Source organism: Anopheles cruzii, chromosome 2, assembly GCF_943734635.1.
Source record: "Anopheles cruzii chromosome 2, idAnoCruzAS_RS32_06, whole genome shotgun sequence".
NCBI lineage: Eukaryota > Metazoa > Arthropoda > Insecta > Diptera > Culicidae > Anopheles > Anopheles cruzii.
In genome coordinates this window covers 61931086-61957328 of record NC_069144.1, presented here as the reverse complement: position 1 = coordinate 61957328, position 26243 = coordinate 61931086, and the positions used below count along the sequence as shown (strand labels likewise).

Below are 26243 nucleotides of genomic sequence, written 5' to 3'. Positions count from 1 at the left end.
CTGGATTTTTATCGATATTTTATTTTGTTTTGTAGTTCCAAAATTGCGCTATTCGTTCATGGGAACATTGCCGGAATCGAAATCGAGCAAACGACCTCAATCGATCATTTCCGTCAGCTCGTCATCGTCGGGTAGCTCCTCGGTTAGTACAAGCACAGGATCGACGACAAGCGGTTTTGAGGCAAGAACGGTCAGTGTCAGTGGCAACAGCAGTTACGCTTCTTCATCATCTGCTTGCAACAGTAGTAGCGGAAGTAGCAACAGTTGCGCATCAAGCAATGCCAACAGTACCACGACCAGCAGCATTACCACATACAAACGCCTGACACTCAACATCACAGATCCGAACGTTCCAGCACCTCTGAAAACGACCTACAAAAAGCACCAACGATCCACAACACTCGTGAGCCAATGTTCCACGGGTGAGTCTCAAAGAACTGGGCCCTTCAGATTCGGTTCTAAAAGATTGATTTACATTTTTAGAGAGTGGCATCATAGCAGATATATCAATGAGTCCAGACGAGTTGCTGGATAATCCGCACTGGCCTCATCACTCACCAAAGTATAATCATCTTCCATTAAATGTCGTCATCAACAGCAACGTGCTGAAGAAATCCAACAGTCTCACCGTCGCTACTGGGGCCCTCACACCCGCGGCCACCGTAACTGCTTCCGTCTCCTCCGTCTTGACTACTCCCGCCACCAATGTCATAGAGCTCGATGGCCTTGTGAGTAAGCTGTCGGAACTGGAAACAGAACCCTCACAAGAGCAGCTCACCAGCAAAACCAATGTAACCTCCACCTCTGATACGGACACCACCATTACCGTCCATTTGTAATCATAAAAAATGTGAAGCTTCAACACTGTTTCCTGTATCCTTATGAAACAAGGCGTCTGTACAAACACCATCAAAACCAATAAACCATGTCTTTTAGATACTCTGGGAGGACTGCAACCTACGTAAACAGGATTGTAATTGAGTGCAAGCGTTGCAAGCGTTCCTTCGAAAGTGGTAACTAAATGTTCAGCAACTACGTTTGGGAATGAACTAATTTATATAGCGTTTAATAATCATTCTATTGGTAAAAAGACGATCGCTGCGAAAATTCTATTATTAGCATTTGATGTTTACGTTTAATGTTACTACTATCGTTGCTTCCACTGTTCTTCTTTTTTGTTTCATCATTCATCAACGTTCGAGTACCCGATACGAAGGGTGGCAAGAAGCTACCAGCACAAAAAATATATCTTCGACTACAAATTTACCATCTCTGTTTGGCAAGAAAGAACAGAGTGGCCAGAACAAAGAACCAGCGAATCGTGTAAACCTACTGTCAGGTCTAATTTATTGTACGGGAAATGTAGAATTCTATCTATGAATGAGGATGGTACTCCAAGCATTTCCAAGCATAGCTTCCAAGCATTTCATTAGCAGAAGTCACGAAATATGTAAACGATCGATCGCATCAACTTGCCTCTGGTTTTGTGTGTAAAACGACTTGCCTGAACTTAGAAACGAAAATGGATCATACGATGTATTATTTTAGTTGAATGCAATCTCAAAATATATTTCTTACATTCGACTGTTTGTTAATAATATGTTTACGAAAAATCGCTCTCACTTATAGATATTTGTGGATTTCGAACTAGTTTTACTAAGCAGAGTACCGTTAAGTAAGCGATGAAAGCTTAAATGACATAAATGATACTCGTAAAAGGGCCACAAATTAAAACCAACCGTAAACTGTATCGGCGTCGTAATTCATTTCATACTTTGCTGTATCATGATTATGTTTTCTCCTTCGATTGCTCTTTGTACCATTTAATTCTTCTAATGTAATGCCAATATGTGTTTCTAGTAGTCACATGACATTAAATATTTGATTTACCTTTACTTATAATGAATTCGACCTCGTTCATTCAATTCATATAAACCGTCCGAAAACGCACAGCGTACGTTGACTGATAGGCAGCTAGATACTGAACAAAACTAATACTTACTCAGTCATTGCCCAACGGAAAAATGAGCAGAATTCGTCGAGCACCAACTCCTGGATGGAAGTGTCGTCGGTGGTTGGATGGATCTTGCACACACACTGAACACACACGTTCTCCACACTCGGTCTGACACGATCACTGGTCTCACTTTACGAACCCGAACTTTGGTACATGAAACGATTGAAAAAAAAAACACTTATTATCGGTTGTTTGTGCGAAATGGAATGATAATAACGAATATCTGATAATTTAAATACATTTTACTTTGTACAAACCGATTTGCTTCAAACTTGAGCAGCCAAAAATATCGTCAATTTATTGATTTCGTTTTTGCTGATGCTGCCTTTTTGATCGATAGCTCATCAGCTGCACGGTCCACCATCTTGATCGCTACTTTTTTGGCCCATCGAAGCATTTGGCCAACGCACGCTAACGGAAAAACTAAATATCGCAAACGGCTTTTGAGAATAGTGAACATTACCGAAGCCATTAATGTTCGTTCTTCGAAATGGCAACTTCCTTAATCCGGTGGTTTATTTGCAAACATTTATAGAACCGATAAACTATTCCTGCTGAACTCGCCCGTGGTTACGCACTATCTCTCAGGCATGTTTGTTCTAAAAATTAAATTAACACCACCGTTCGTTCTGCGTGAGATGAGCAACACTCCGATGCCGAGCCGACAGCAAACTAAATACTTTACGTTGACGAACCGCCTAAAAGTTCTCTAGCAAGCCGGAGCCACGCACGCGGCCAATGTACGACCACAGTGAACAAACAGATGGTGCTGTAACGGTGCCTTTATTTGAATATTCTCTCGGTGGTTGTCTATTTGCTACTCGACCATCATAAAGCTGCTTGCTCGAGCTAGCGTTATCGGGACCGCGCTGTGGGACGGCGAGATTTACGGTGCAAAAGATTCGAAAATCGACAGGTACATTCCTGAATTTTTCAATACTTTGTTCAATGACGAATGTTTAATGCAAAAAAAACAAACAAAAAATGATTTGTTTAAATGGAGGCTTAGAGCTGTTTTCTTTCGTGCCGTTTTTTGAAACAACAAAACATAACGGGTTCTGGTTTTTGGTTTAGTTTATGTTTGTCTTACTTAACAATTGCACGTTTGCTAACTATTTGCTTCATTAATGTTTATAAACACTGTTTTTCTGCTCATTTTGCTTTTTCTCGAGCTTCCGTTTCCATTTCCTCGTCCTTTTTTCCTGTATTCCTACAGCTGATGTTGTCGTTGCTTCTGTTCGCTGGTGGATGTTCGTAAAAGGGTCGTTGGTTTTCAATTCTAGTTTTTGATATCTTCTTTCTGTGATTCGTCATATTCTCTCCTTAATATTGGCACTCGATGGACAGATCAGAGATCAAAATGAATAAGACACACACACGACTTTATTTTGCTCTTTCTTTGCTTCTGTTATCGTCACACTAAGATTTTGTTGTTTTCGATCATTTCTTTGATTCCTTCTTTTACCTTTTTTCTAGACTTTTCTTGTAGAGTCGAACGGCAAAGCTGAATTTATCTCATTTTTTCTCTTGCGCAAACTCATTCTTGGCGCTCTCTTACACACTTAGTATTTGTCTGTTTCACTTTACTGCATCTTAACACGTACGTCTGTCTCTATGCTCCAAACTAATGCTTACTCCCAGGTCTTAATGACTTCGTTGGCTGTTGGTTCAAAAACAGACAAAGGCGGACACCCACGGTCAACGGAGGAAATGGTCGAGTTAGACGTAATCGACGCACCAATTGACGAGGGTTTGGTAGGGGACGAAGAAAGTTATTGCGGATAAAAGAAAAAAAGAAGAGAAAACAATTCATTAAATATCGACAACATGGTAGCATAATGGAGAGAATCTTTCAATATCAATGAGCAGAACAAAACTAAGCACTATTGTATTCAATATAAAGCTTGCAAAACGTGGAAGCAATTTTGAATGGTGTCGAAGCCAAATATCAAAGAATGAAACAGGATCCAACAGTGCTGCAGCTTTTCTTCTAGACCGTAATCTTTCCGTTGGCGGAAAAAGGTCGGAAAAAAGAAAAGCATTGGGGAGGGGAAAACAGTAGCCGAAAGCAATCGAAAACACAATTTAAATTTGAATTAAATTTAAAATAGGAAAAGCGAATAATTTCGAAGCCACAAATGTTTCTCAGCACGGCAATAAACTTGAAACTTAAGAAAGGGGTTTAACAAAGAAAATCATGAAGAGGAACACATAGCGTGAAACAATGAGTGTAGAACAATAGGATAGGGGAAAGGAAGTCTGTTTGAAATCTACGACGCAGTGCTACGGTAATTGTCTCGATCAAAGCGGTCAATCAACGACGATTGGCTGCTCTTCTTACGTTTTTTACGTTGTTTAGTAACGCACGCCATCTTTGAATCGCAAGCTGCGTTTTGTTTCACAAAAGGATTCAAAAGGTGGTGTTGGTGATGTCCGTGCTCTGTTGCGGTGGTCGCTGCTGGCTGAGGGTATTTGGCACCAGTTGTGATGAGGAATCGTAGGGAAATAATACACTTAGGTAACAAACACTCTATAAAGGACATGTGGGTATAGTCAGGAAAGTGTGTAAGCCAGTTGGCGTTTCGTACTCCCACATTTCACTTTTAAGTTTCTTCGCCGCAGATGATGATCACAGGAAGCAGTTGATGAAGAGAGAAAAAGAGTGCCAGAATAGCTGGTGCAGAAGAGCTTTGCAACGAAATGATAATAGGAAATGCCATTTCGATTTCGCATCAGAGCGGTTCCTTCTTCTTGCGAGACGCGAGAGTCTGATAGCGAACGGGGTGCACAGTATGGTCCTGTAACGGGCACGTTTCTTGTGGTTCTAGAATAACTAGAATGCTGAACACAATAGATCGCAGAAAAAAGGACCGTAATAGGAAAGCTGAAAAACGGAAGAAGCTGCTGGGCATTTTGGCACTCATTCAAACACGTCGTCTATCACTCGCAGTTATTGATCACATCCTCCACAAACCGTGTCCTCGCCAAGAGTGCGCGGAGTGGACGTCTCGTACTTTATTTGACTCTCGTTTGGCACACGATCTCCACACAGGACAGTAACACAGCGACATTGATGATATTAAGCGTGGTTGCTGGGACGTACACAGTAGGCTACACAAACCAGGAAAATTGCCGTCCAATGACGTGACCTGGCGATTGGATAGTGGTAGGCGGTAAAGGTGGTCGTAATAATAATGGTGGTGTGTTACTGGCTCCTGTCTTTTTAAGGGTTGAAGCGTTTTTATCATTTACGGTTCGGTAGTGTTGATTAAAGGGAGGGCGCAGGGTTGATGTGTGATTTGGTGGTATACGCCTTTTTATTGCTTTGCAACGCTTTTAATGGAAATCAGGATTGACTGTTGGCAGAGAGAAGGAAGAAACAAAAATAATATAATCGTCAACGTGGGCCATTCTTTTGTTTGTATTCTGGGACTACGGTTCACTACAAGTTTACGATTACTGTGTGCTAGCTACAACGTTATTCTATGCAAAACACTCTGTATATTACAGTCTTGTTCATAATCACTCGGAATGCGGCAGATCACAATAGGCGGCGTGTAGAAAATTGTACATCTGTGTATAAAAGTTACTGCAAAATTATCTAGCACCCAAACGATGCGCTTCTACATACAGTACAGGTTTGGGACGAACTCTGGTTTCCAGTTAAACAAAGATCACACGTTCACAAGAAAAATGTTTTACATACTTATAGAGATAAATCTACCAGATCTACCAGATTAATGTACTGATGACCAATATACATTAGTAGAGTGTACTTACAATCCAATGAAAGTTGTTCGCGACAGGGCGTGCGTGCGTTTAAAGAGCTACGATGAGGAGTGATGCTGCAGATGCGATGTTTTTAAGCATTGGAAAATGTTGTGGATATAAAGATATCTTACGCTTCTGTAGGTTCGTGCCTGTGGGTGGGTTCGTGGGTGAGTAGTATGGCCGCCCAGTACAGCGCATAGTACTAGTTGCCTGTTGGTTGGTCAGTCGTATTCACCCGGATCACGCGGGAACGAGTGGACGCCGGTGAGCATTCGCGGCACATTCAATACAAGCAGACTGGTCCTCCTCAAGAACCTGGACGTTTGTTCTTTGTAGCATAATCATTCACACAGCAATCTCTTATTTATCAAAGCAGAATCACACACGCTCACGCTGTTAGGTCAGGATCGAGGATCATCCGACGGCTTTTGCCAGTGTAACTTTTGTTTCCAGAGATAGTATTATGGGAGAAGCGAACGAACTCCGTGGTATTGGTTGGTTCGCAAAAGCGTAGACGAAACGAGATGATGAAGGAGTAGATGATAAAATCAATCAGCTATGGCTATGTGCGTGTGGATATTGAGTAATCGCGCACACGAGTGCGTAAAAATGTAAAAGGTTAGTGTATGAAGGGCGCACTGTGTAAGAAAAACGCGGTTAGAGAAACGTATGTTATTTGCTCAGTATATTTAAAATGATTTTTTTTATTATTTTTTATTTTTTCAGATTTTTTCTTCTCGATTCCTCTTTTTTACACTCCTGCTGCCTGAGGATGCAATGTTTTACCGTTCCACGATCGTTTTTGTTCTGCATTCGTTCGTCGCTAGAGCGACAGCAACTGTGAGAGGCTTACCTTTTAATGTTTTTAATATTATCGACTTGCTGTATGAAATCACATCCCCAATATGACTTTACTTGTTTTGCTGAGTGATGACAATGTATGAGAAGAATTGCACCATAAACAGCATATCAGTAGCAATCGAGGAAATTGTTGTTTATAATTAACGGAACTTCATTGCACATTGGCTCGATCCTTTATTTGAGCCTGAAGAAGTTTTCCATTCCCCCTGTTGCATCTTGCTCATTGATTTAGCTAGTTTCAATTATTATTCCCATACCTTTTCCTCGGTATTTCATCTTACCTCCTAAACAATGTTTGTATTTATTGAATGATTTGCGTTAATTTTTAAATGTTACATCTTTGCTCGTTTGCTGACAACTGTAGATCGCAAGAAAGTAATAAGTTGCCTTTATGTCATAACATGACAGAAAAAACCCTTAAACAGTACACGGTGGCGCGGGGAAGTCCGTATGAGACTGTCAGGACAAAAGGCAACAAAGGAAAAGACGACCAACAATTTCAAAGGGAATAGTGATAAAATGATGTGGACATGAACCGATAACTCATACTTGGAACAGACAAAATCGAAAATAATCTTACGTGACATCGAAACGATTCACCAAAAATGTTACTTTCTAACCGAAAAGGTACGATCTATGTACGAAGTTTCCCCATCCAAACCAGCACTTACTGTACTTTGGATGGAATAACGTTGTTTTTTGAGGACCGGTTCTTCCTTCCCCGCTTATACTGCTACTCTAGGCACAACTCTATTAGTATCGATCGCTTCTGTTCTGGAAGCATCTGGAAAAATTTCCCTCAAATCTTGACGGTATTGCCATTCAAAATGCACAAAAAGTGCGCATAGCGATAGGAAGAAAGTCCACAGAATTTAGAGGAATTTTCTGAAAACTTCATCGATTTGAAAGTGGAAGAAACGCCGAAACAAGCGTCGCCTTACGTCTCATCCACTATTTGTTGCTTTACTGGTCGTCGTGTTGCTAAAGAAGCCTCTCCATCGAACGTTAAATATTTTAATCTTTTGTTCTGTATATTGTGTCTAAATAAATTAAGTAACCTACGCTGAAAACTGCTCAGCCGGAGCCTTTCATGAGAGAATGTGTGTATTTGCTACCATTTGGTGCCATGGTTGCCTTGGAAACCCAGAAGTATCGGGATTCTGTATCAACAAAGTATTCGATCGAGAACTGTTTTCAGTTTTTGTTGTTTAGTAGTTCTCTCGGTAACGCTATCTCGGTTCAGATAAGCGTATCGTTTCAGTTTAAAACGTTTTTTGAGAACTACAATGTTGGTTGTAAATTTTCACACACAAAATCTGAATGGTAGTAGAAATAGCAATAAATTTGTCTAAACTCGTATTCCTATCTATCAATATGTCTGATACTTCCAGTCAAAGTGACAATTTCAGCCAACCCCTCTTCAAGTTTATCCGATAGTCCTTGTTGAGGTGTTCGGATGTTAGAAATTTGTATAGCTAGCAGGGATTTCTCGATAACATGAAAATTCCAAACAAGCTGCTGTGGATGAGAAACCATTTCGCAAATCGGGCAAAAGAAAACAAGCTGAAGGTAAAACAAAAGGCTCATCAAAACAGAACTAATAAACAAACACATCACTCAATACGAAAACTATAAATCAAGAAAGGAAAAAAACACACGCATCTTGACGCACCATTCTCTTCGTTGTATGGTGTAAAACATGTTTTGGCATTACATAGATACAAAACGGCACCCCTTTTCTCTTCTTGCGTTGCGCGAGGTGCTATTTGTTGCTGTTAATGGTATGCGCGCTGCACGAGTTTTTCACACAAGACATGCTCGTTTGCTTTGTATGAGATGAAAGTAGATATGGGACTAGGGGAGCAAACTGTCGGCTTAGTCGCTATCGCTCACTGCATCCCAATGCAAATTGTACGCCTCACATACTGGTGGCGTCTCGAACGCCATTTTTATAGTATGGACCGCGTGCGTGAGTCGCGTACATAAGATGAATGTTTGTGTGGTTTTTTGCTTACACTACTACTGCAGTACCGTGGGATAGTTCTTCTACATGGGGTCCATTCTTATTGCTGAGATTAAAAAAGGTCTATAAAGCTACAGAACGTTTTCGAATATGTTTATCTTCGATAGGTGTAAAACAAACCGCCGACTTGTGAACGGAGTAAGTGTGTGTGAGATAGGATATTCGAAATCAATCAAGAACGCGGACGCGAGAGGACTAACATTGATTTCGATCACATGAAAGAACGGCGGGGGAGGTCTAATTGGAAATTTATAGTAATAAAAATAATATTTCAACTATCACTCGTTTTTCCTTTGTTCCTAACGTTTGTTGCTGCTCGCACTGCAGCAGCATCATTCTATAATAGCGCAATTCTATTATTCTATAGACGATAACACTATCGCATTGCGTGTGAATGAATGAGAGCAAATGAATCACCAACAAACGGCACAGAATCGACTGCCGAGCACGAAAGCACACACGGCACACTTTCAACGCTTCTTTTTAACGAAGACCAGAAGCATTCGTGTTTCGATCAATCGATCCTTTGAAGCCCACATTCACATTTACCTCTATCTCTATACATCAAACGCGCATGTACGCTTAGTATCTGAACTCCTTTTCATACATGCGTTTGCGCACGCTAATACCCAGCAACGAAACTGTTAATTGAATGATAATGAAGAAAAACGATGGAAACGTAACGTTATGAAAACCAAAACATTCATTCGTAATAACACGATAATAGCGTACACGATTCGGGCCGTTTATCACAATAGCAGTGGCCAAATAGTTGGAGGATCCCGGCTATTAAATCTACGAGCGTTTCTACCAAAAACTTTCCATTCCAAAGTGAGTAATTTTATCTCCAATAGGAAACCGAATTTCACAAATCCTCAACATTTCGCGATCCCAACATAATTGGTGAATAATGTGGGTGGGGATGTGCACATACATGAGTGTATGAGTGTGTGTGTGTGTGTGTGTGTGCTCTGTGCCTTGTTGCCGGTGATTCGTTGCTACCGCTATTTGCGCGCCCTTGTTCGCGTTCATCTCTACGCATTTCTTTTCCCTAATAACAGTGAATCTCCCCTCTATCAGTAGAACTGGTGGTGGAAGAAGTAATAGTAGTAGTAATAGTAGTGGTAGTAGTAGAACTAGCGCAGGCTCTGTCTCTAATCGCGCTGGCATTATGGACCCCATATGATGAAAGCGAAAAACACTGCCCACGCTAACACTAGTCCATGCATATTTTTAACATAGCTCTCACCGTCCGAGATCCTTCTGGCGACGAACTTAAGGATTTCGTCCAACAGCACGACCGGCAGCGAGAACTTCATGACGGTCAGCCACTCATCAGTGTTCAGTGGCGTCACTTGGAAAACGGCCTACAAACGAGTGGGGATTATTGATCGATTAGATAACAAAAAAACGAATAACATAACGGAAACATTTTTGCAATATCGGCTTCGCTACTGTTGCGAATACTCACGGAGAGAACGTCAACGTAGAGGATGACGAAGTGGAGCGCGAACGACAGGCACATGGAGGCGATGAGCCACAAGTTGCACCATGGCGGCATCTGGACGAGCGACTGATTCTCAGACAAGCTGCAGAGAGTCGAAAGAAGCTCTCATCAGTATCGATATTGACCGTATTGCGTGCGACGGGGAAGCTAGTCTTGTAACTTACCTGTTCATGGCGTTCAACATTTCGATGGTGACCAGAACCGACAGGGCCATCGTCATCGGATGCGGATCGTTAAAGATCTTGCACTCGACGCCCTTGAATCCATCACCACCACCGAGGCAGGACAGGTGATGAGTCAACTGCCAGTACGACAGCCCTGGGCCTCCATCGGAGTACATGAACCACCAAACAGCTCCACCGACGGTAGCGCAACCGACGTATCCACCGATGGCCATGTAACTGTGTAGATACAGAAATTGTACAAAACCCGTGGTTCATATGCCACAACGATGAAAAAAACCTACCGGAAGAACAACCATCCAGAGATCAAACCTTCGTCAGCTTTACGCGGTGGCTTGGTCATAATGTCAAGATCCGGAGGGTTAAATCCGAGGGCAGTAGCTGGCAGACCGTCAGTGACCTACAGTCGAAAGAAATCAGTCCGTTAGTGGTTTATCATGTTGCATGTCGCATTCTTGATTACAGACCAGATTGACCCACAGAAGCTGGACGGGAATGAGAGCCTCCGGGAGACCCAGGGCAGCAGTCAGGAAGATTGACACAACCTCACCAATGTTGGATGAGATCAGGTAGCGGATGAACTGCTTCATGTTGTTGTAGATAGCGCGACCTTCCTCAACAGCGGCCACAATGGAGGAGAAGTTATCGTCAGCCAACACCATCTCGGCTGCCGATTTGGCCACAGCGGTTCCCGAACCCATGGCAATACCGATTTCAGCTTTCTTCAGGGCGGGGGCATCATTGACACCATCACCCGTCATGGCGGAGATTTCGTTCATGCTCTGCAAGTACTCCACAATCTTCGACTTGTGGGCCGGCTCGACACGTGAGAACAGACGGGCGCGGGCACAGGCGTCACGCTGGTCAGAAATAGAAAGATCGTCGAATTCACGACCCGAGTACGACTTGCCGGTGGTGTCTTCGTCCTCTTTGAACACACCGATGCGGCGACAGATAGCTTCAGCGGTGGCCTTGTTGTCACCAGTGATGACAATGACACGGATACCGGCGGCACGGCAACGAACAATCGCGTCTGTGACTTCCGTACGTGGCGGATCCAGCATACCAACGACACCGACGAAAGTCAGGTTAACTTCATAGGTGTAGAATTTGGTCGAATCGTTCAGATCCATATCGTCGGGCTTCATCGGCGCATCAGCGGTGGCCAGGGCCAGGCAACGGAGCGTGTCACGTCCGGTACCGTACTGGCGGGTAAGTTCAAGAATGCGCTGCTTCAGAGTAGCCGTCAGTGGCACCTTCGTAGTACCAACACGGGCGTGCGTGCAACGATCCAGGACACCCTCGGGGGCACCCTTACAGAACAGCTTCGGTCCGTTGCCAAGCTTCGAGGCCTTCAGTGGCGTGCAGTAGGTCGACATAGATTTACGATCCCGAGAGAACTCCAATGTGAATTCTTTCTTCCACTTGGTTTCAATCTCCTGACGCACGCAGATGGCGCCCGAGCGGCGGTCCAAACCCTGCTTAGACACGTTGAAGGGGTTCAGCTTCTCCGCTAGCACGATCAGTGCAGTTTCCGTGGCTTCACCGACCTTTTCGAATACCTTCTTCACTTCGTTGAAATCGATGGCCGAGTCGTTGCACATGATGCAGACCGTACCGAGCTCGTGAAGCGTCTCGTAGTCAGAGGCCTTGACGCGCTGTCCGTTGAGAGTGATCTCACCGATCGGTTCATAGGTAGAACCGGAAATTTCGAACTCGGTGAAGCTGCTATCAGAACCGTCAACTTTGTCGAAGATGAACATACGCGAAACAGACATCTGATTGGTGGTCAGCGTGCCGGTTTTATCCGAACAGATCACCGAAGTACAACCCAGCGTTTCGACGGACGGCAGTGAACGGACGATGGCGTTCTTTTTAGCCATACGACGCGTGCCAAGGGCCAGACAGGTGGTGATGACAGCGGGCAGGCCCTCCGGGATGGCAGCGACGGCCAGAGCGACAGCGATCTTGAAGTAGTACACAGCACCCTTGATCCAGGAGCCACCGTGGGCGGGATCGTTGAAGTGGCCAATGTTGATGGCCCAGACGGCGACGCAAATGAGCGAGATAACCTTCGAGAGCTGCTCTCCGAATTCATCCAATTTCTGCTGCAGCGGAGTCTTGATTTCCTCAGTTTCCGACATTTCGGTACGGATTTTACCGATAGCCGTGCTCAGACCGGTGCCAATGACAACACCGCGCGCCTTACCGGCGGCAACGTTCGTGCCGGAGAACAGAATGTTTTTCTTGTCCTGGTTTACGGCACGGGGATCCGGGACGGCATCTGTGTGTTTGATGACCGACACTGATTCACCAGTCAGAATGGACTGATCGATACGGATGGTGGTGGAGTAGATCTTGATCAAACGGATATCAGCAGGGATTTTGTCACCGACCGACACCTCAACAACATCGCCAGGAACGATCTCCTTGGCTCGGATTTTCTGCACACCGGACTTGTCACTGCGGACAACCTTGCCCATCTCGGGCTCATACTCCTTTAGCGCCTCGATCGCGGACTCTGCATTGCGCTCCTGCCACACACCGACCACGGCGTTAGCGATCAGAATCAGTAGAATGACGAACGGTTCCACGAAAGCTTCTACGCCTTCATGTTCCTCAAATAGAGCTAGTACCTGTAAGACAGAAGAGCGTTATTTTAGTTGCGCTTTTCCATTTTCCTGTGCGATCATTTAGTTTGAAAAGTCTTAAAAAAGCTCGAACCGTTCACTCAGAGTTTCTACTATTGATAAAAATATACAACCGATTTCTCATTTTGCACCCCGCCGATTGGGAATAGACTATGAGGACGAAAGGTGCGAAGTATTTATAGAAAAATTATCTCTGACTCCAAACACAGCACATTCTTTTTGGTCTGCCAGAGAGATGCGATCATCCTCTCTCATGCGTTCTTATTGACCGCGAAAATATGCAACACGCCACCAACTGTCCACCTCTTTCTGCTCATCGTTAGCCATTTTTGAGGAAAAACAAAATCGTTACATAAGCATTCTCCACGACGTCGGCAGCACTCCAAACAGCTTCTTGCTATTTTTGGATAACTACAAACCGCCGGTCGATGGGAACAGATATTTGCCTTAAATGTCATTAAAATTAAAATAAAAATGTCAATCTTATCCGAGTGAGATCGACGACAATGTGTGTAAACAGTTTGTCATAACCTTTAAATTGAAGCAGTCGTTTATTGATACAACAAATTCAACATACTTTCTTAACACGCCAAAGTATCGATTAAGTTTATCAACGGTACAACGGTTCACGTGTTTTAGTATACTTACGAATGAAATAATAGCAGCCAATAGCAGAATCTTGACTAGAAGATCATCAAACTGTTCAAGCACTAATTGCCAAAGTGTCTTTCCTGTGGAGTAAAATAGGTAATAATAAGTGCGTGTGCTAGAATGCAATAATAGTTATTCTCGTCGTTCCGGTTTAATGCTTTATTGGACTCTAAGAGTGGTTTTATTTTGCCGGCAAGTCAAGTCAACAACACGTTTTTTATTTTATTTACTTTTCATACAACACTGTAACACCGATGCGGGTGGCCCACTACACCGTGAGCAACTCTCATAAAGGTCTCGATAATTGACGGGCAAAATTAATACACCAATATGCTGTGCATAAACTATCGTCACCGAGACACTCAAGGTCTTGGTCGTTTATGGAAATGAATCGCCTAGATAAAACGCACCCTGACTCAAACGGACACATGGTCAAATGCAAAACCACAGCACTTTGAGCCAGCAGATACCTCACATACCAGGTTATTGAGCGTATTAAGAAGGATACATATGTGAGGTCTAACAAAAATTCTCCGAAAACTGGACCATTTTTACCAAAAAAGGAATTTGAAAAAGCAGCCTTCAGACTTGAGGAATCCTATCATATGATGGTAGGTCAAGCACCGAGGCACAGTATGTACACACGCACACGATGTCCACGAACCATCATGACGGACGCGCAGTGGAACCAACATTAGCACCTTGCGTACGCACGTACGTACTTGACACGTAATACTTATTTTTGTCAGGGGCGCACAAAAATAGCGCCAAACGCCGTAATCCTTGTCTCAGTGGCGTATGCTATGCCGCCCGTCTGTTCACAAGCCTCTGGTTGTGCTGCTTTTAGTTCGACCTTCAACGTAAATCCAACGAATGTTGACGAGAGTTGAGACGATGGTTGATAGGAATCATTATTCATTACAGATTGGATGATTAACAACAAATAACCCATCGTGATGAAGCTTCCGATTTCAAACGAGATACACCGTTCATTCGCCAGTGAAGCATCATTACAAACGAAAGTAGTTCCGAGTTTCCAGCCAGTGTCGACACAGGTTGGGGGCTATTAATAGCGGCATAGCATATCCATATCGTCGTAGTACTGAAAAAAATTACAGCCCACGCTGTATTTCTCAGCATTCCTCATTTTGTTCTACTGTCCGGTAGATCCCGTAGATCCGGTAGCATGGACTTTTTTCTGTTACTCTAATTACTGCCTTGCCACATAAAACAAGGTTCCGTCATATGCACATACTTTCCTATAAGTCCCAATACCGTCCGCTTACAAAACAGGTGTAGGCCAAGGCATCGCCCCGTAACGGCGAGAGAGGTCGGAGAATGAGCAAATATTTTAGCATCCTTCGGTCCTCAGCAGCATGCATCTCATCTCCTCTCGTGATAAAGAGATGCAGTCGAAAAGCGTTCGAGAGTCCATCCGTCAGTAGCACCGCGAGAGGCGCATATTTACATGCCCTATTTTTCATCTCACTTCCGCAGCAAGCAGCGCGAAACCGATGATGCACGGAGCCCAAGAACCATTAAAACGGCCGGATCGAGTTTGTGTGTGGTTGGCGCCGATAGCAGTTAACCACATCCGTGATGCGCGCCAGATGAAGACCGCCCAAAGTAGCCCATACGGAAAAGGTTTGCAACACACAGTTATATGAGGAATATGAGGTGGAGGTCGGTCGATGTTGGATTTGTTTCTTATCTTGTAGGCGCCACATTAGCCAGCGCTAACAAATGACATGCTTGACGAGCCGTTCGTACCACGGGAGTATCCATAGATGATTTGGAACACAAGTGGGATGACACATTTTTCCAACCGGTTCGGCTTGAGGTAACAAAATTATGGCACCCACAGCGCTCGCTGTTCTGTGAAGCAACGTCCTAGAAAAACGCTAACGTCACTTCTCGTTTGATGATCGCGCTCCAGTGCCTCTGGACGGTTTCGTCTGTCTGGAAGGGCTACTGTTTCCATAACGTCTGACACATGCCCCATGCGGAGATAGCACGTTACCATCACTACCGTCTCACCGCTATCGGTAGTCGACACAGATTGCAGACTTCTTTTACTGCTTGTTGAATTTATAGTATTCTCTTTCGGAAAGCTTCTTTGCTAGTTTAAATTAACCACTAATACAATACTAATGTTGAGGTTTGTTGGCGATGACACAACGGAAGCATCGGCAAAATTTTGTTACTAATTTTCTTTGCACTCTACCGGCAAAATAAAGCGTAAACCGTTTAACTTTTTGTAAATACAAACTCCTTCTGATCCTTAAATAATTACTTACCTTCTTCAGCAGGGAGTTCTGTGTGGAGATAATAGAACGAAAAACGGGAAAAGAGCATTAATATATTATATATTGAACCAAAATGATGATGATCGAATTTTTGGATAGGATATTCGAGGGCTGGTGGGCGCTTTTGGTGGTTTTCTTGATAACGTGCCTTCTTCTTTCGGATGAGCTCGGTTACCTCGAGGATCAATCGATCATTCACGTGCTAATTGAAGGTTGAAAACACTTGAGAATAGGCACTGAGAACTACATATTCGAAACTTATGATCATCGAAAGCGCTTGACGTCAGAGCCAACCCAGCGTTTAATTCCTTGACCGGATTGGCATCAAAACCAACAGAGCTCGATGCTGCACGGCTGACACAGAGTTGGCCCGCCCGATAGAAGGTACTTCTGTAGCGCATGGTCTAACAGCGAATCAGTCGAATCGCCGGCATTTGTAGTCGGTTAGAAAAAAGTAATCAACCAAGCAAAGGAAACAACCATTCCCCGGCTGGTCTATGAAACGGAAAATGACAAGCCGAATGGAGAAAGGGAAAGAAACTCGGAGCGAGTGAGAGACAAAGAAAAAGAGAGAACGAAAGCGTGAAAGGTAGAGATCAGTGCACCCAAAAATAGACTTCCGACATGAGTGAACAGCCGGAGGCGGAAGGACGCCTTGCGGGTCGTTTGTTTTTAAATTCTAGTTTTCTTCAAAATGACGCCAAAAACCCCTTTGTATTCTAATCGGCGTTGGTTGTCTGCTTGTGGTAAAAAAGACCAAGAAAATCTTTATCGCCAATTATTATTTTGCTGCTTCGGGGAAAGCAGTTACGGAAAAGTCTGTGGTGCGAAAACAAAATGACAGCGAATCCCGTAGCGTTCACACCCCTCTACGCCGAACAATCATTCGCGTGGTGTGAAACATGTGTGTGATCTTTTCGATGTTTCGACTGAAACCTTAGTTGCACGGCCACAAAGTTATGCAAATTGAGATATTACCCTCCGTGTACTGTCGCCTTGCTTAATCCTTGGTTGCGCCTTCCTTCTATCAAACCCTGCAACCTTCAGAACACTTGGAAATGCCAATCATTTACATGCGGCAACATCCAAACAGAGTGTTTTTCAATCGATGATAGAGAAGCTTCAATGATCTGCGTGCACCCACCAGTGGCTCGCCAGGCAACGGACAAGATATCGTATTCATTGATCGGCCTTCTTGCTCACGCACATGATAGTCGCTGTTCCGGAGCGATCATCTTGTGTTTAGCGATTCTCATTTCATGCACACGTGTTGAGTGATTTTGTTGTAGAAACATCGAACATCTGTTAGTACACTTTTCAACAAAAGTTGTTTTTTTATGCTAACAACGCCTCTGCCGAGTTAGCAGCAGCAGTTCATCATCACCGTGCTGCTTTCACGGTACGTTCTAAGGTTCTAAGCAAGAGGAAGAGATAGGGTTTTCTTCATTTGACTATAAATCAAGGGGAAAGCATATTGAATCATGGTATTTCTGTGTACAATTATAGCATATGGATGAATCATTCCCTCACAAGTAATGGTGTGTTCATAGCGAACGGTCTTCAGAAGGTTCGCGGAACGGCTACAGCATATGCATCACATTCCAGAAAGGGATATGTGAAATGGATTAGAGGATGAGTTAAGTGTCAGCAGTTCCTCCTGAAGGGCACACCACGCGTGAAAAATCGACGCTTGCGTTTTCCTTCGCTCAACGATCGGCAGCCGAAAATATGATATTTGTTTCAAATTCCATAATAAACCAATCGTAAATTTGTAGCGGCAATCACGTTTAAAGCTATAGCCTCCTGTTAAATCGTCTACTGGAAGCAGTATGTATCAATTACGATAAATGTTAGCTTGATTTTCAATGTCCTCATTCCCAGAAGTTTTATTATTTACTTGAACACCGCTCAGTAACTATAGCTTGGATTTACGCCGAATGAAGAATATCTGTAGTAAAACATGATCACATTATTCGACCTATTGAAAATATTTTAGTACCATTTCAAATGGTCATTCGAGAATATTGAAAGCAAGCACCTGTGTCGTCGTCAGTATCAAGCACTCGAGTAACGCAACCGATTTGAAATAACTTCTTTATGGCCTTTTCACAAAGTTTAAAAATATCTCCACAGTATAGACCATATCTCCACAGTTATACATCAATGATCGTGTTCCATAATCCGAGATCGTGTTTCTGTGTTTTCCCATTGTAAAACAACAGCAGCAGCAGCGTTCTACTAAAAACCGTTTGAAGTTGATGTTTTATTATAGATCCTCCCTTCATAATCGTGCATTGCGCTCGCGATCGTAAAAACAGCTGATTGGCAATCATTGACGGTCACCGAAAGACCACACAAATACCAACTTTCCTTTTTCGGACAGTTTGCTCAACAATCGATAGGTAGCGCACAAAGTTCAACTTCAAACATTCACTGTCCCGTGCGATCTCCTTGACCGAGCAAAACCTGCCCAGAATTGCAATTGCCTGTGAAACGGATCACCAATGCCGGCAATGGCGACTTGTTTGGAAATGTTACACCGTTCGAATTATTCTTTCCTTAGCTTCATAACTTCTTGATGGTTATGCAACCTCAATTTCTGATGTGGTTTACTGGTTTCGCTTTGGTTCGTTTCATGCTTGCAAGAAAAAAATATTGTGTGCTCACGTGTCAGTAAACAAAAACAAAAGGCACGGTGGCATGTATGAAATCGATTAAAAATTTATTTAGAAACAATTTTCCAATTATTTCAATCATTTGGCGTCAGACTGGAATGTGGATGATTTTTGAGCCATTGGCTATTAAATGTGCTGGCCTAATGGCACAAACGCACACACTAAAATATGATTTGTGAACCGTTTGTGTCGATCAACAACACAGTAAAACAGTAAAAAGCAACACAGTGTCTCCGAGACGACTATTGCGTTGATACACATGCCCTTTTGTTGCTATCGAAGCAAAAGCGTTATCAGATTTGCCAGTCGTATTGTGAAGACACTGGCCATTTCACCAATGGCCACCAGTGCTGAGCTGAATGATGTTCACAGTGCCGTACTGTGTCTTCTTTGACGTCAAACCGATTCTGCGATCGAAGTTTGAACGGGTACGATCGACAACGACGACACACAGCGAGAATCCGTGAATCGTACATGTATACGCACGTGTCTTCGTGAGTGCTTAACTAGCGAGCATCTAGCGAGAACGTTATTGGTAACATTGCTACAACATGAGTTCAGACATCCGTCTTTGTGTAATACGTTTTTCACGAAGGGACACTTTACACAGCGAGAGAAGTAAAGCAATAGAAAGTTTTGAGGCACCAGACTGCTGGTAGTTTTGGTACTAGGTAATATTAGTCGCTAAAGTTTTGTGATGATTGCAATCTCCAGGAAATCGAAGTTAAATTTCGAAAAAGACTCCCTGTGTGTGTAGATGGAGCTTACCGTGAACATGATAATAGTTTACACGATTGCTAGATAACAGGGCTCGTAAGAATGAGCGGAATCGATTAAAAAAATTATAACATTGACCACTGCTAGACACTAATGTGTGGACATACAAACACTATTAGCAGCCTCTTTCAGTTGGCCTGCGATTATGTACCTGAGCACCCGATTGATAGTAGATCAAACAGGTCAGGGTCAGTTAAGGGCCTTTTGTTCGCAAACATTTGCTTGTCTAAAATTCTGTTGCATATACAATGTCAGTCTATTTCTGGATTCATGGATACGAAAGCCCGAAAGTAGTTGTTCGGAGTTGTTTCCTTCGGAGAAGGAACTATTTCTTCACCCTCAACATAAGAGCATCTTTGACGACGTCGAAGAAAAGGATTCCGAGCAAAGCGAAAGAAAATCTAATAAACCTTAGGACGTTCTCCTTCAAGTATTCTCACACAATCGATACTTCTCAGGTCGTGGTGCCATCTAGCGCAAGGCACCGTTACAACACAGAAGGTTCACACAAATACACATAGGAAGAAGACACTCGTGATGCGTGGTACTTAACTCTTGGTGCCTCTTGGCACCCACCCTTCAGTACGAGGCACATTCAATCACAACCCATAAGACTCAACGCGTTTCGTTCGCAAAGTGCATTTGTGCATGATATCGTCTTTCTAGCGAATCACTGCTCAACTTTCAAGAGGCTTCGGGATCTAACGCTGCCGGTCTTGCATCGTCGTGTCATCATTTTCTCAGACAGCGATGTACGGATAGAATTTTCTTTCAATGTCACCATAAATGAATCAATTTCATGTTTGGCTTACCCAAAAAGATAACGGCTCAATTCAAAGCGCTAACGCTCGAAAAGAAGGCGCCCCGAAGTGTGCATGTCCTACACTGATAATAACCGGATTACGGAAGCGAAAGCATCGGAGTGCTATCAGCTTATGGGAATGGTTGATAAGTTGGATAGCACAAGGTAATTGCGGTCAACATACCGTATGAGCCATTCCGAATAGCTTAACAATTGATTATACAAGCCAATGCGATCAACTGACGGCGAAGTGGGAGATGCAAGTATTATTGATCTTCTGTTGTCACACAACACATGATCATCGTTTGAATGAATCTTTCGCTAACCTATTTGTCGTAACAAAACGACATCTTGCCGGTGTCCCACTACTTTTAGTGGGACACATTTGCTATGCGATAGGATGACACGTTGTATTGGACATGTCGGTTCGGAATTGTAAATGGGATTTTCAGAAGAATACGGTGAGTCCGTTACAAATTAACGATTGTTGCTAAAGGTTCTAAGACCCTGTACTGCTCTCTTTCTTTCTTGCTCGCAGACTCGCAGCACGTGTTTCTCCTTAGTTTTGAGCTCGATGGCTCCATTCCACTTATCAGCAATAGTTTGCTCTATTAGGCCTCTTATTTGCATCCAAAAACGCATGTTAGGCGCAAAGCTTTCGAAATTCGTTATCTCATTACCGGAAGGTCACCGTTCAGATCCGATTGCCGGCACCTGCGTCACGTTCTACAGGTAAGATACAAACACCTGTGCAGCACGTTCCGCCTACCAACTACCACCAAATTCAACCCACCGTTTACGACAAGAGAATTACTAATGGCCCTCGGCAGCCGCTAATGGCAACCGCAACAGAGTAACTTGAAACATGATGATCATGCTCCAGAAACGTTCGCGCAGGGCGCGCACTAGCTACGCTGGACCCTATCTTTCCCTACGGGTTGAAGATGCAATCTATTGTCGCAAATAGACAGCACGCGCGTCAAATGTTTCGCCGTTTTGTGACGCGACTGCTTGCTACCACCAGCCACGAGGTCCCAGTAGTTGAAGCGATAAGCGCACACGGGAACTAAAACAGAGGAGGTACAGTGGGGACCGCTCGTTTACTTACCATTGGGTCCATATTTCTTTTGGTATTCCTTCACCTGGTCAAGGGAAAGGCCCTTTTCCGGATCGACTCGGAAGTGGCTTACGACTTCGTCGACGGTCTTGCTATGGCCGTCCTCCATGGTGGGTGATTAATATGTTACCGGCAGTTCTGTTTTCAATAGAATAAAAACAATAAAAGGTATTCGCGTTAGTATTGTATACACTTTGAAAACGAGATGTCGCCCAAATCAAAACGAATCCTGCCAGTCTGGCGTCTGGCGTTGTCGAAGAAATTACATTAGATATGTTCGATTAATTTGAGTACTTATAGATTACTGATAACAGAGCACGGTCCGACATAAAATGTAGACCACTTCCAACACATTAGCATCGCTTGGATTATGTCTATGTGTAGTGTAGACACACAAAACATTCGTCTTGCGGTTCGCTGCGTTGGATCGCTAAGAAAACGGGTGAGTTTTTTTTTAACAGAAACGGCATTTCACCCTGGCACACTCCCAGCTCCAAGCGTACCGCTGCGTTCGTTGGTTGTTCCCGTTGCCGGCTACCATTTCTGGAATATTCCCGCAACGTGTCAACTGCAGTTTACGCTAGATGTGACGAATTCATAGATCACGCAATCCAAAGCAAACTACGGCAATATAACATGGAACTGATAAACCCACCAGCACTGAAAAACCCACTCATATGTCCCAAAATTACTTCAAATCTTGGCACAGATTGCTCGGCGGCGCGCTGCGTTGCTGCCGAACCCTGCTGATTTTTCTTGGGCAGATGATGAAATGGAGTTTTCGCCAGTTTCCGATACTAAAAAGGGCACGCTGGCACACAATGCTCACAATGGAAACGGAGTCGGAGGCGATTTCGATAAACACTTACGTGGTGATTTGTGTATTGCGTTGATGGGACCACGATGAGCGCGGTAAACGTCACGCCGCACTTCCCCTTCGCAAAAGGGAAACACACGCGTAAACACAGTTACATTCCCTCAACACACACCATACACAAATCGCACAACCGTTTTTGGCCGCGTTTCCAGCGACACAGCGTATCGCGATCTCACGCACACAGCTCTGGCTGGATTGCCCTGCTGAACAAATGTGCTCACTCTCTTTCTCTTTCTTTGTAAAAGGATTCGGCGTTTGACAGCTATGAGTTGGCCCGCTCCGTAATTATTACTTCTGGCTAGTAACAAAATGTTGGGTACACGTAATTATTAGCAAACAAACGTGGAGCCGTTTTTTCCAAGGACGGTGAATGCAGCCCAGAGATTTGCGAACATCGGACTTTGCAAAACGAAATTGGAAAATATTGGCGATTTTTTTACGCCACTTGCGCACACCTCAGTAATCTTAGAAGCACGTTGGCCACGCTGCAAGACAAGCGCACACCACTAATGTTAGCACGATTCGTTATTCGGAGAATAAATATGTTGTTTTTCCATCGGTTTTGTGTCCTGTTCTGACGCCAGGCTAAATGGAAGGAAATATTTGCGACCAAGTACGGATTTTGCACGCTGCTTCAACTAACCCGAAGTTTCCCCGCTCAAATGCACTCTGCACAAAGCGCTTGCAGTATAAGGAAATTGTTAACGCGGTACAAGCGCAGCACGGCTGGAACCGGATTTCTGGCGCTGAATCTGCGAAGCGACAAACCGAAACCAAAAAACGTAAAACTTTGACGTGAAAATGGTTCAAATTTGATTTCGTACTTATTTACTGACCAACTCCCTTCGAACCTGACTTCGAGTCACTCTGTATTTTTTTCTGATTCTCTGAACTGGAACAGTCGTGATGGTGTGCGTGGCTACGAATCGTTCATTGGTATGCGTTACAGCTCTCGAGAAGTCTGTCACTGCTGTCACTTTTCGAGAATTTCCGCCAAACTTCCCGAACTGGAACATCCGTGATTAGCCATATTTTACATGAGCAGGTTCGACCATATTTTGCATGAGCGAGAATTAGCCATGATTAATTAGTATAATAATTAATTAGCCGCGATGTTCCATCAAAAACATATTACTTTTTTCCCGGAAGGATTACTTTTTTCCCGGAAGGATTACTTTTTTCCCGGAAGGATTACTTTTTTCCCCGGTTTTGCTTCAATGCTAATTTTGACAGCTAAGCTGTCATCCGTCAAGGAGCAAAACTTGGCTAGATTGACGCAAAACTTTCAAACAAAACCGTTGGTAGGTATTTACCTTGCACAAACTGGCGATAAAATAACGTTCAAATTGTCTTGTAATTTTCGATTTCAGGCGAAGAAGTGGCGCATCCGGCCGGGTTCATCTCGGTTCCACCGATAATCCCTACTATGCCCTCTCTATTTCAACACGATTCGAATTTATTTGGTTACCTTGGCAAACCCCGTGAATTCCACCTGTGAATTTTTCACATTTTACACGAAAAGCTATTTGTTAGTCGTGGACAATGGATAATAATACTAATTTACTCAACGCAACTAGTGCTTTGGTCGTGAAAACGGTGTAAAGTAAACAATTGACTTCAATCGGTGCGTGGCTTAGTTTTTCGCGCTTTCAGATTCACTTTTAGATGCCAGCAAAATGTGTTTGTCGATTAGCAGTTTAACATTGCTCTACAAACAGTCGACATCAATCGGTGGGTTCGCGCCGAACGTTGCGATGATTACGTTGAGCGAAAGTAAAATAAAACATTGACGGTTCAAAGGGCTAAATCTATTTTTGGGGTCTCCGCACGCGAAAATCAAAACTAAAACCGATTGATACCCAACTGTCGTAGATCGATTCTGTTTGACCACAGTTTGCCACACATACAACTGATCGCTGGCACTGAGAGAAACACAAATGGTACATTTGGTAAGTACTACTAGCGACGACGCTATTTCGGCGGCGTGCTTTGCATCCCATTAACTGTCACATTAAACGAATTTTAAATTTCTTTAGATCCTACCAATATGGTCACTAATATCCATCACAGTTAGAAAATCTTCAGCCAGCTAGTAAGGGAATGTTGAACAATTATAGCTACATCACTAAATGGGGGAAAGCATCACAATGTGGGAAAATTTTTTTACACAAGGGCACGTTTGGAGCACTCACAAAACCTATAAGCCCTATCGATCAATCGGGTGTTAATTCTATAATGCTGCATGATACCGAAAATCCGACGGCAGAAATTACTAGGCAAGTAATCCCAAATATCGTTCGACTTGTTATGTAACGAAGGCCTCACCTTCAGCAGCCAACCTGCGTCCGTGGTTTCAGTTGCTGCTGTTGGTTATCTAGGCGGTCTAGACCGCAGAAGCAACAGCAAAAAGTACGGCAAGTGAAACCACAAGACCGTGCACACTAGTGAAACGTTCGTGAATGACTGAAATCGTGCACGATTGGCTCTCTCGACCACGATTGTGCTTGGTTTTCCTTGCGTTTTGTGAGCGGCTCGCGTCGAAGAAAATTTGTGCGCCGCTGCGAAGCAGCAAACCTCCTTGGCTTTGATGGAGCTTTTCCTGGTTATTAGCATGTCTTTTATGAACTTCACCAAATAAATTTTCCTCAGAAACCGTCAAAAACATTTTTTTCTAATACATTATTTTTTAATCCTGAGGATTTATATTAAGCAATCTTTTTCTTAGCGCTAAGGATGACCGGTCTCGGCTCCACAATCAAAATAGAGAGTGGAAAATCGTGAGAACTTAGCCTTCCTCTCTTGATCTCTCTATTTCTATCTAAACGATAAGTACAAACCGACAACGTTGAGAGCGTGTATGTCATGCGCAGTTGCGCCCGCACTGCCGAAATTATGCTCCGAGTTCGACCCGGGGTCCAGATGGCCTTTCCGAGTCATCGAGGCCCGGGAAAAAACGGTACCACTTTTAGAACGCTCAACGCTAGGTCCGGTCGGACCACTAGGGCGAGTAGTTTCCATCACCGATTGATGATCCTCGAGTTCCTGCCGAGATGGTCGCGAAAGAGCGTTTGCTGTCGAACGCCACCGAAGTGTATCCGATTTGTCTTCCGCTAGTATAGAGCACAGAGAAGGGTATAGCGGAGCTATTATTGATTTTCAATATGCTGCTCCTTACAGTCTACTTTTTCATCATCACTCCTCTGCCTAGTGCACCTCTGCTTCTTGCTCTGCTTCTCATCAGTCGTGTGCCTCAATGGCTGTTTTGTATTGGTATTGGTGATTACATCTGACTCAAAAAATTCCGGTTCTCCCCGGGGAAGCCAGGAACGCCTGCCACTCGAAACTCCTACCAGCCAGCCGCGGATACTACAACCGACCAAGATTGTGCGCCAGCAAGATGTATCGTAATCGACATTATTGGTGGGGTCCCTCCTCTCTGCTACCTTTTCACCGCATTGTGTGTTTTGCGTCTGTGTGGCCGCAATTATTTTTACCTTAAATCCCAGGGTCGCGCAGTTAATATTAGAGTGCAGATAAATTATTTTAAAAATAAAATAAAATCGCCACACCTCGCACACCGATCATGGCTGCGGGCAAGGTAAGTGGCGTCCGTGCAATTTGCCACTAGTCGAAGAATGGTGGAACGTTCTGGACATGCAAAATGCACCCTTGTGATTTTTTATAGCTTCTTAATAATACATAATGTTTATAAGAAGAAAAACGTATAAATTGCACAAATCATCAAACTGAAACATTGTGGATTTATTTGAATGAAAAACCTCTGGCTGTAATAGTAATGATCGATTGTCCTACACTTCATTACCGCCAAACATTTATTTGGCTGGAGCATCATGGCTGGAGCGACAGAACTTGTTAATAATCGTTTCCCGGATAAACCTCGCCTTGAGCCAAAGACCAAACTTAGTAGCGAAAAATGAACAAAACACAAGTTCACAATGAGGGAGAGTAACATTATTTTCATTGCTATTTCTTTTTGAATTATAATTGTGGTTCTGTACCACTTCT

At 43.6% G+C, this 26243-nt stretch overlaps 2 protein-coding genes across 4 annotated transcripts in view; one reads left to right on the top strand and one right to left on the bottom strand.

The window, feature by feature from the left end:
* The window catches only part of LOC128275282 (uncharacterized), a 118542-nt gene extending 116686 nt beyond the window's left edge, over positions 1 to 1856 (top strand). The window contains exons 13-14 of the mRNA XM_053013737.1: positions 36 to 422; positions 484 to 1856. Of these exons, the coding sequence (XP_052869697.1) occupies positions 36 to 422; positions 484 to 839 (743 nt within the window). The 3' untranslated portion in view covers positions 840 to 1856. The remainder of the gene's footprint in view (positions 1 to 35; positions 423 to 483) is intronic.
* Positions 1857 to 3002: 1146 nt separating this feature from the next.
* LOC128267626 (calcium-transporting ATPase sarcoplasmic/endoplasmic reticulum type) lies at positions 3003 to 24675 on the bottom strand. Of its 3 annotated transcripts, XR_008269121.1 has the most exons (11): positions 24543 to 24675; positions 21332 to 21478; positions 15961 to 15978; positions 13661 to 13743; positions 10829 to 12997; positions 10646 to 10761; positions 10344 to 10580; positions 10144 to 10261; positions 9922 to 10039; positions 4359 to 5373; positions 3003 to 3677 (listed from the first exon to the last, which is right to left on the bottom strand). XR_008269121.1 is itself a non-coding variant. In XM_053004510.1 (10 exons), exons 2-10 carry the CDS (start codon positions 21447 to 21449, stop codon positions 3649 to 3651), a joined length of 3006 nt encoding a protein of 1001 aa, XP_052860470.1. In that variant the 5' UTR covers positions 21450 to 21478; positions 24543 to 24675; the 3' UTR covers positions 3003 to 3648. The 3 variants fall into 3 exon arrangements, 2 of the variants coding, with proteins under 2 accessions (XP_052860470.1, XP_052860469.1); XM_053004510.1 differs by lacking the exon at positions 4359 to 5373; XM_053004509.1 differs by lacking the exons at positions 3003 to 3677; positions 4359 to 5373 and having other exon boundaries at positions 5391 to 10039.
* Between the last annotated feature and the right edge of the window lie 1568 nt (positions 24676 to 26243).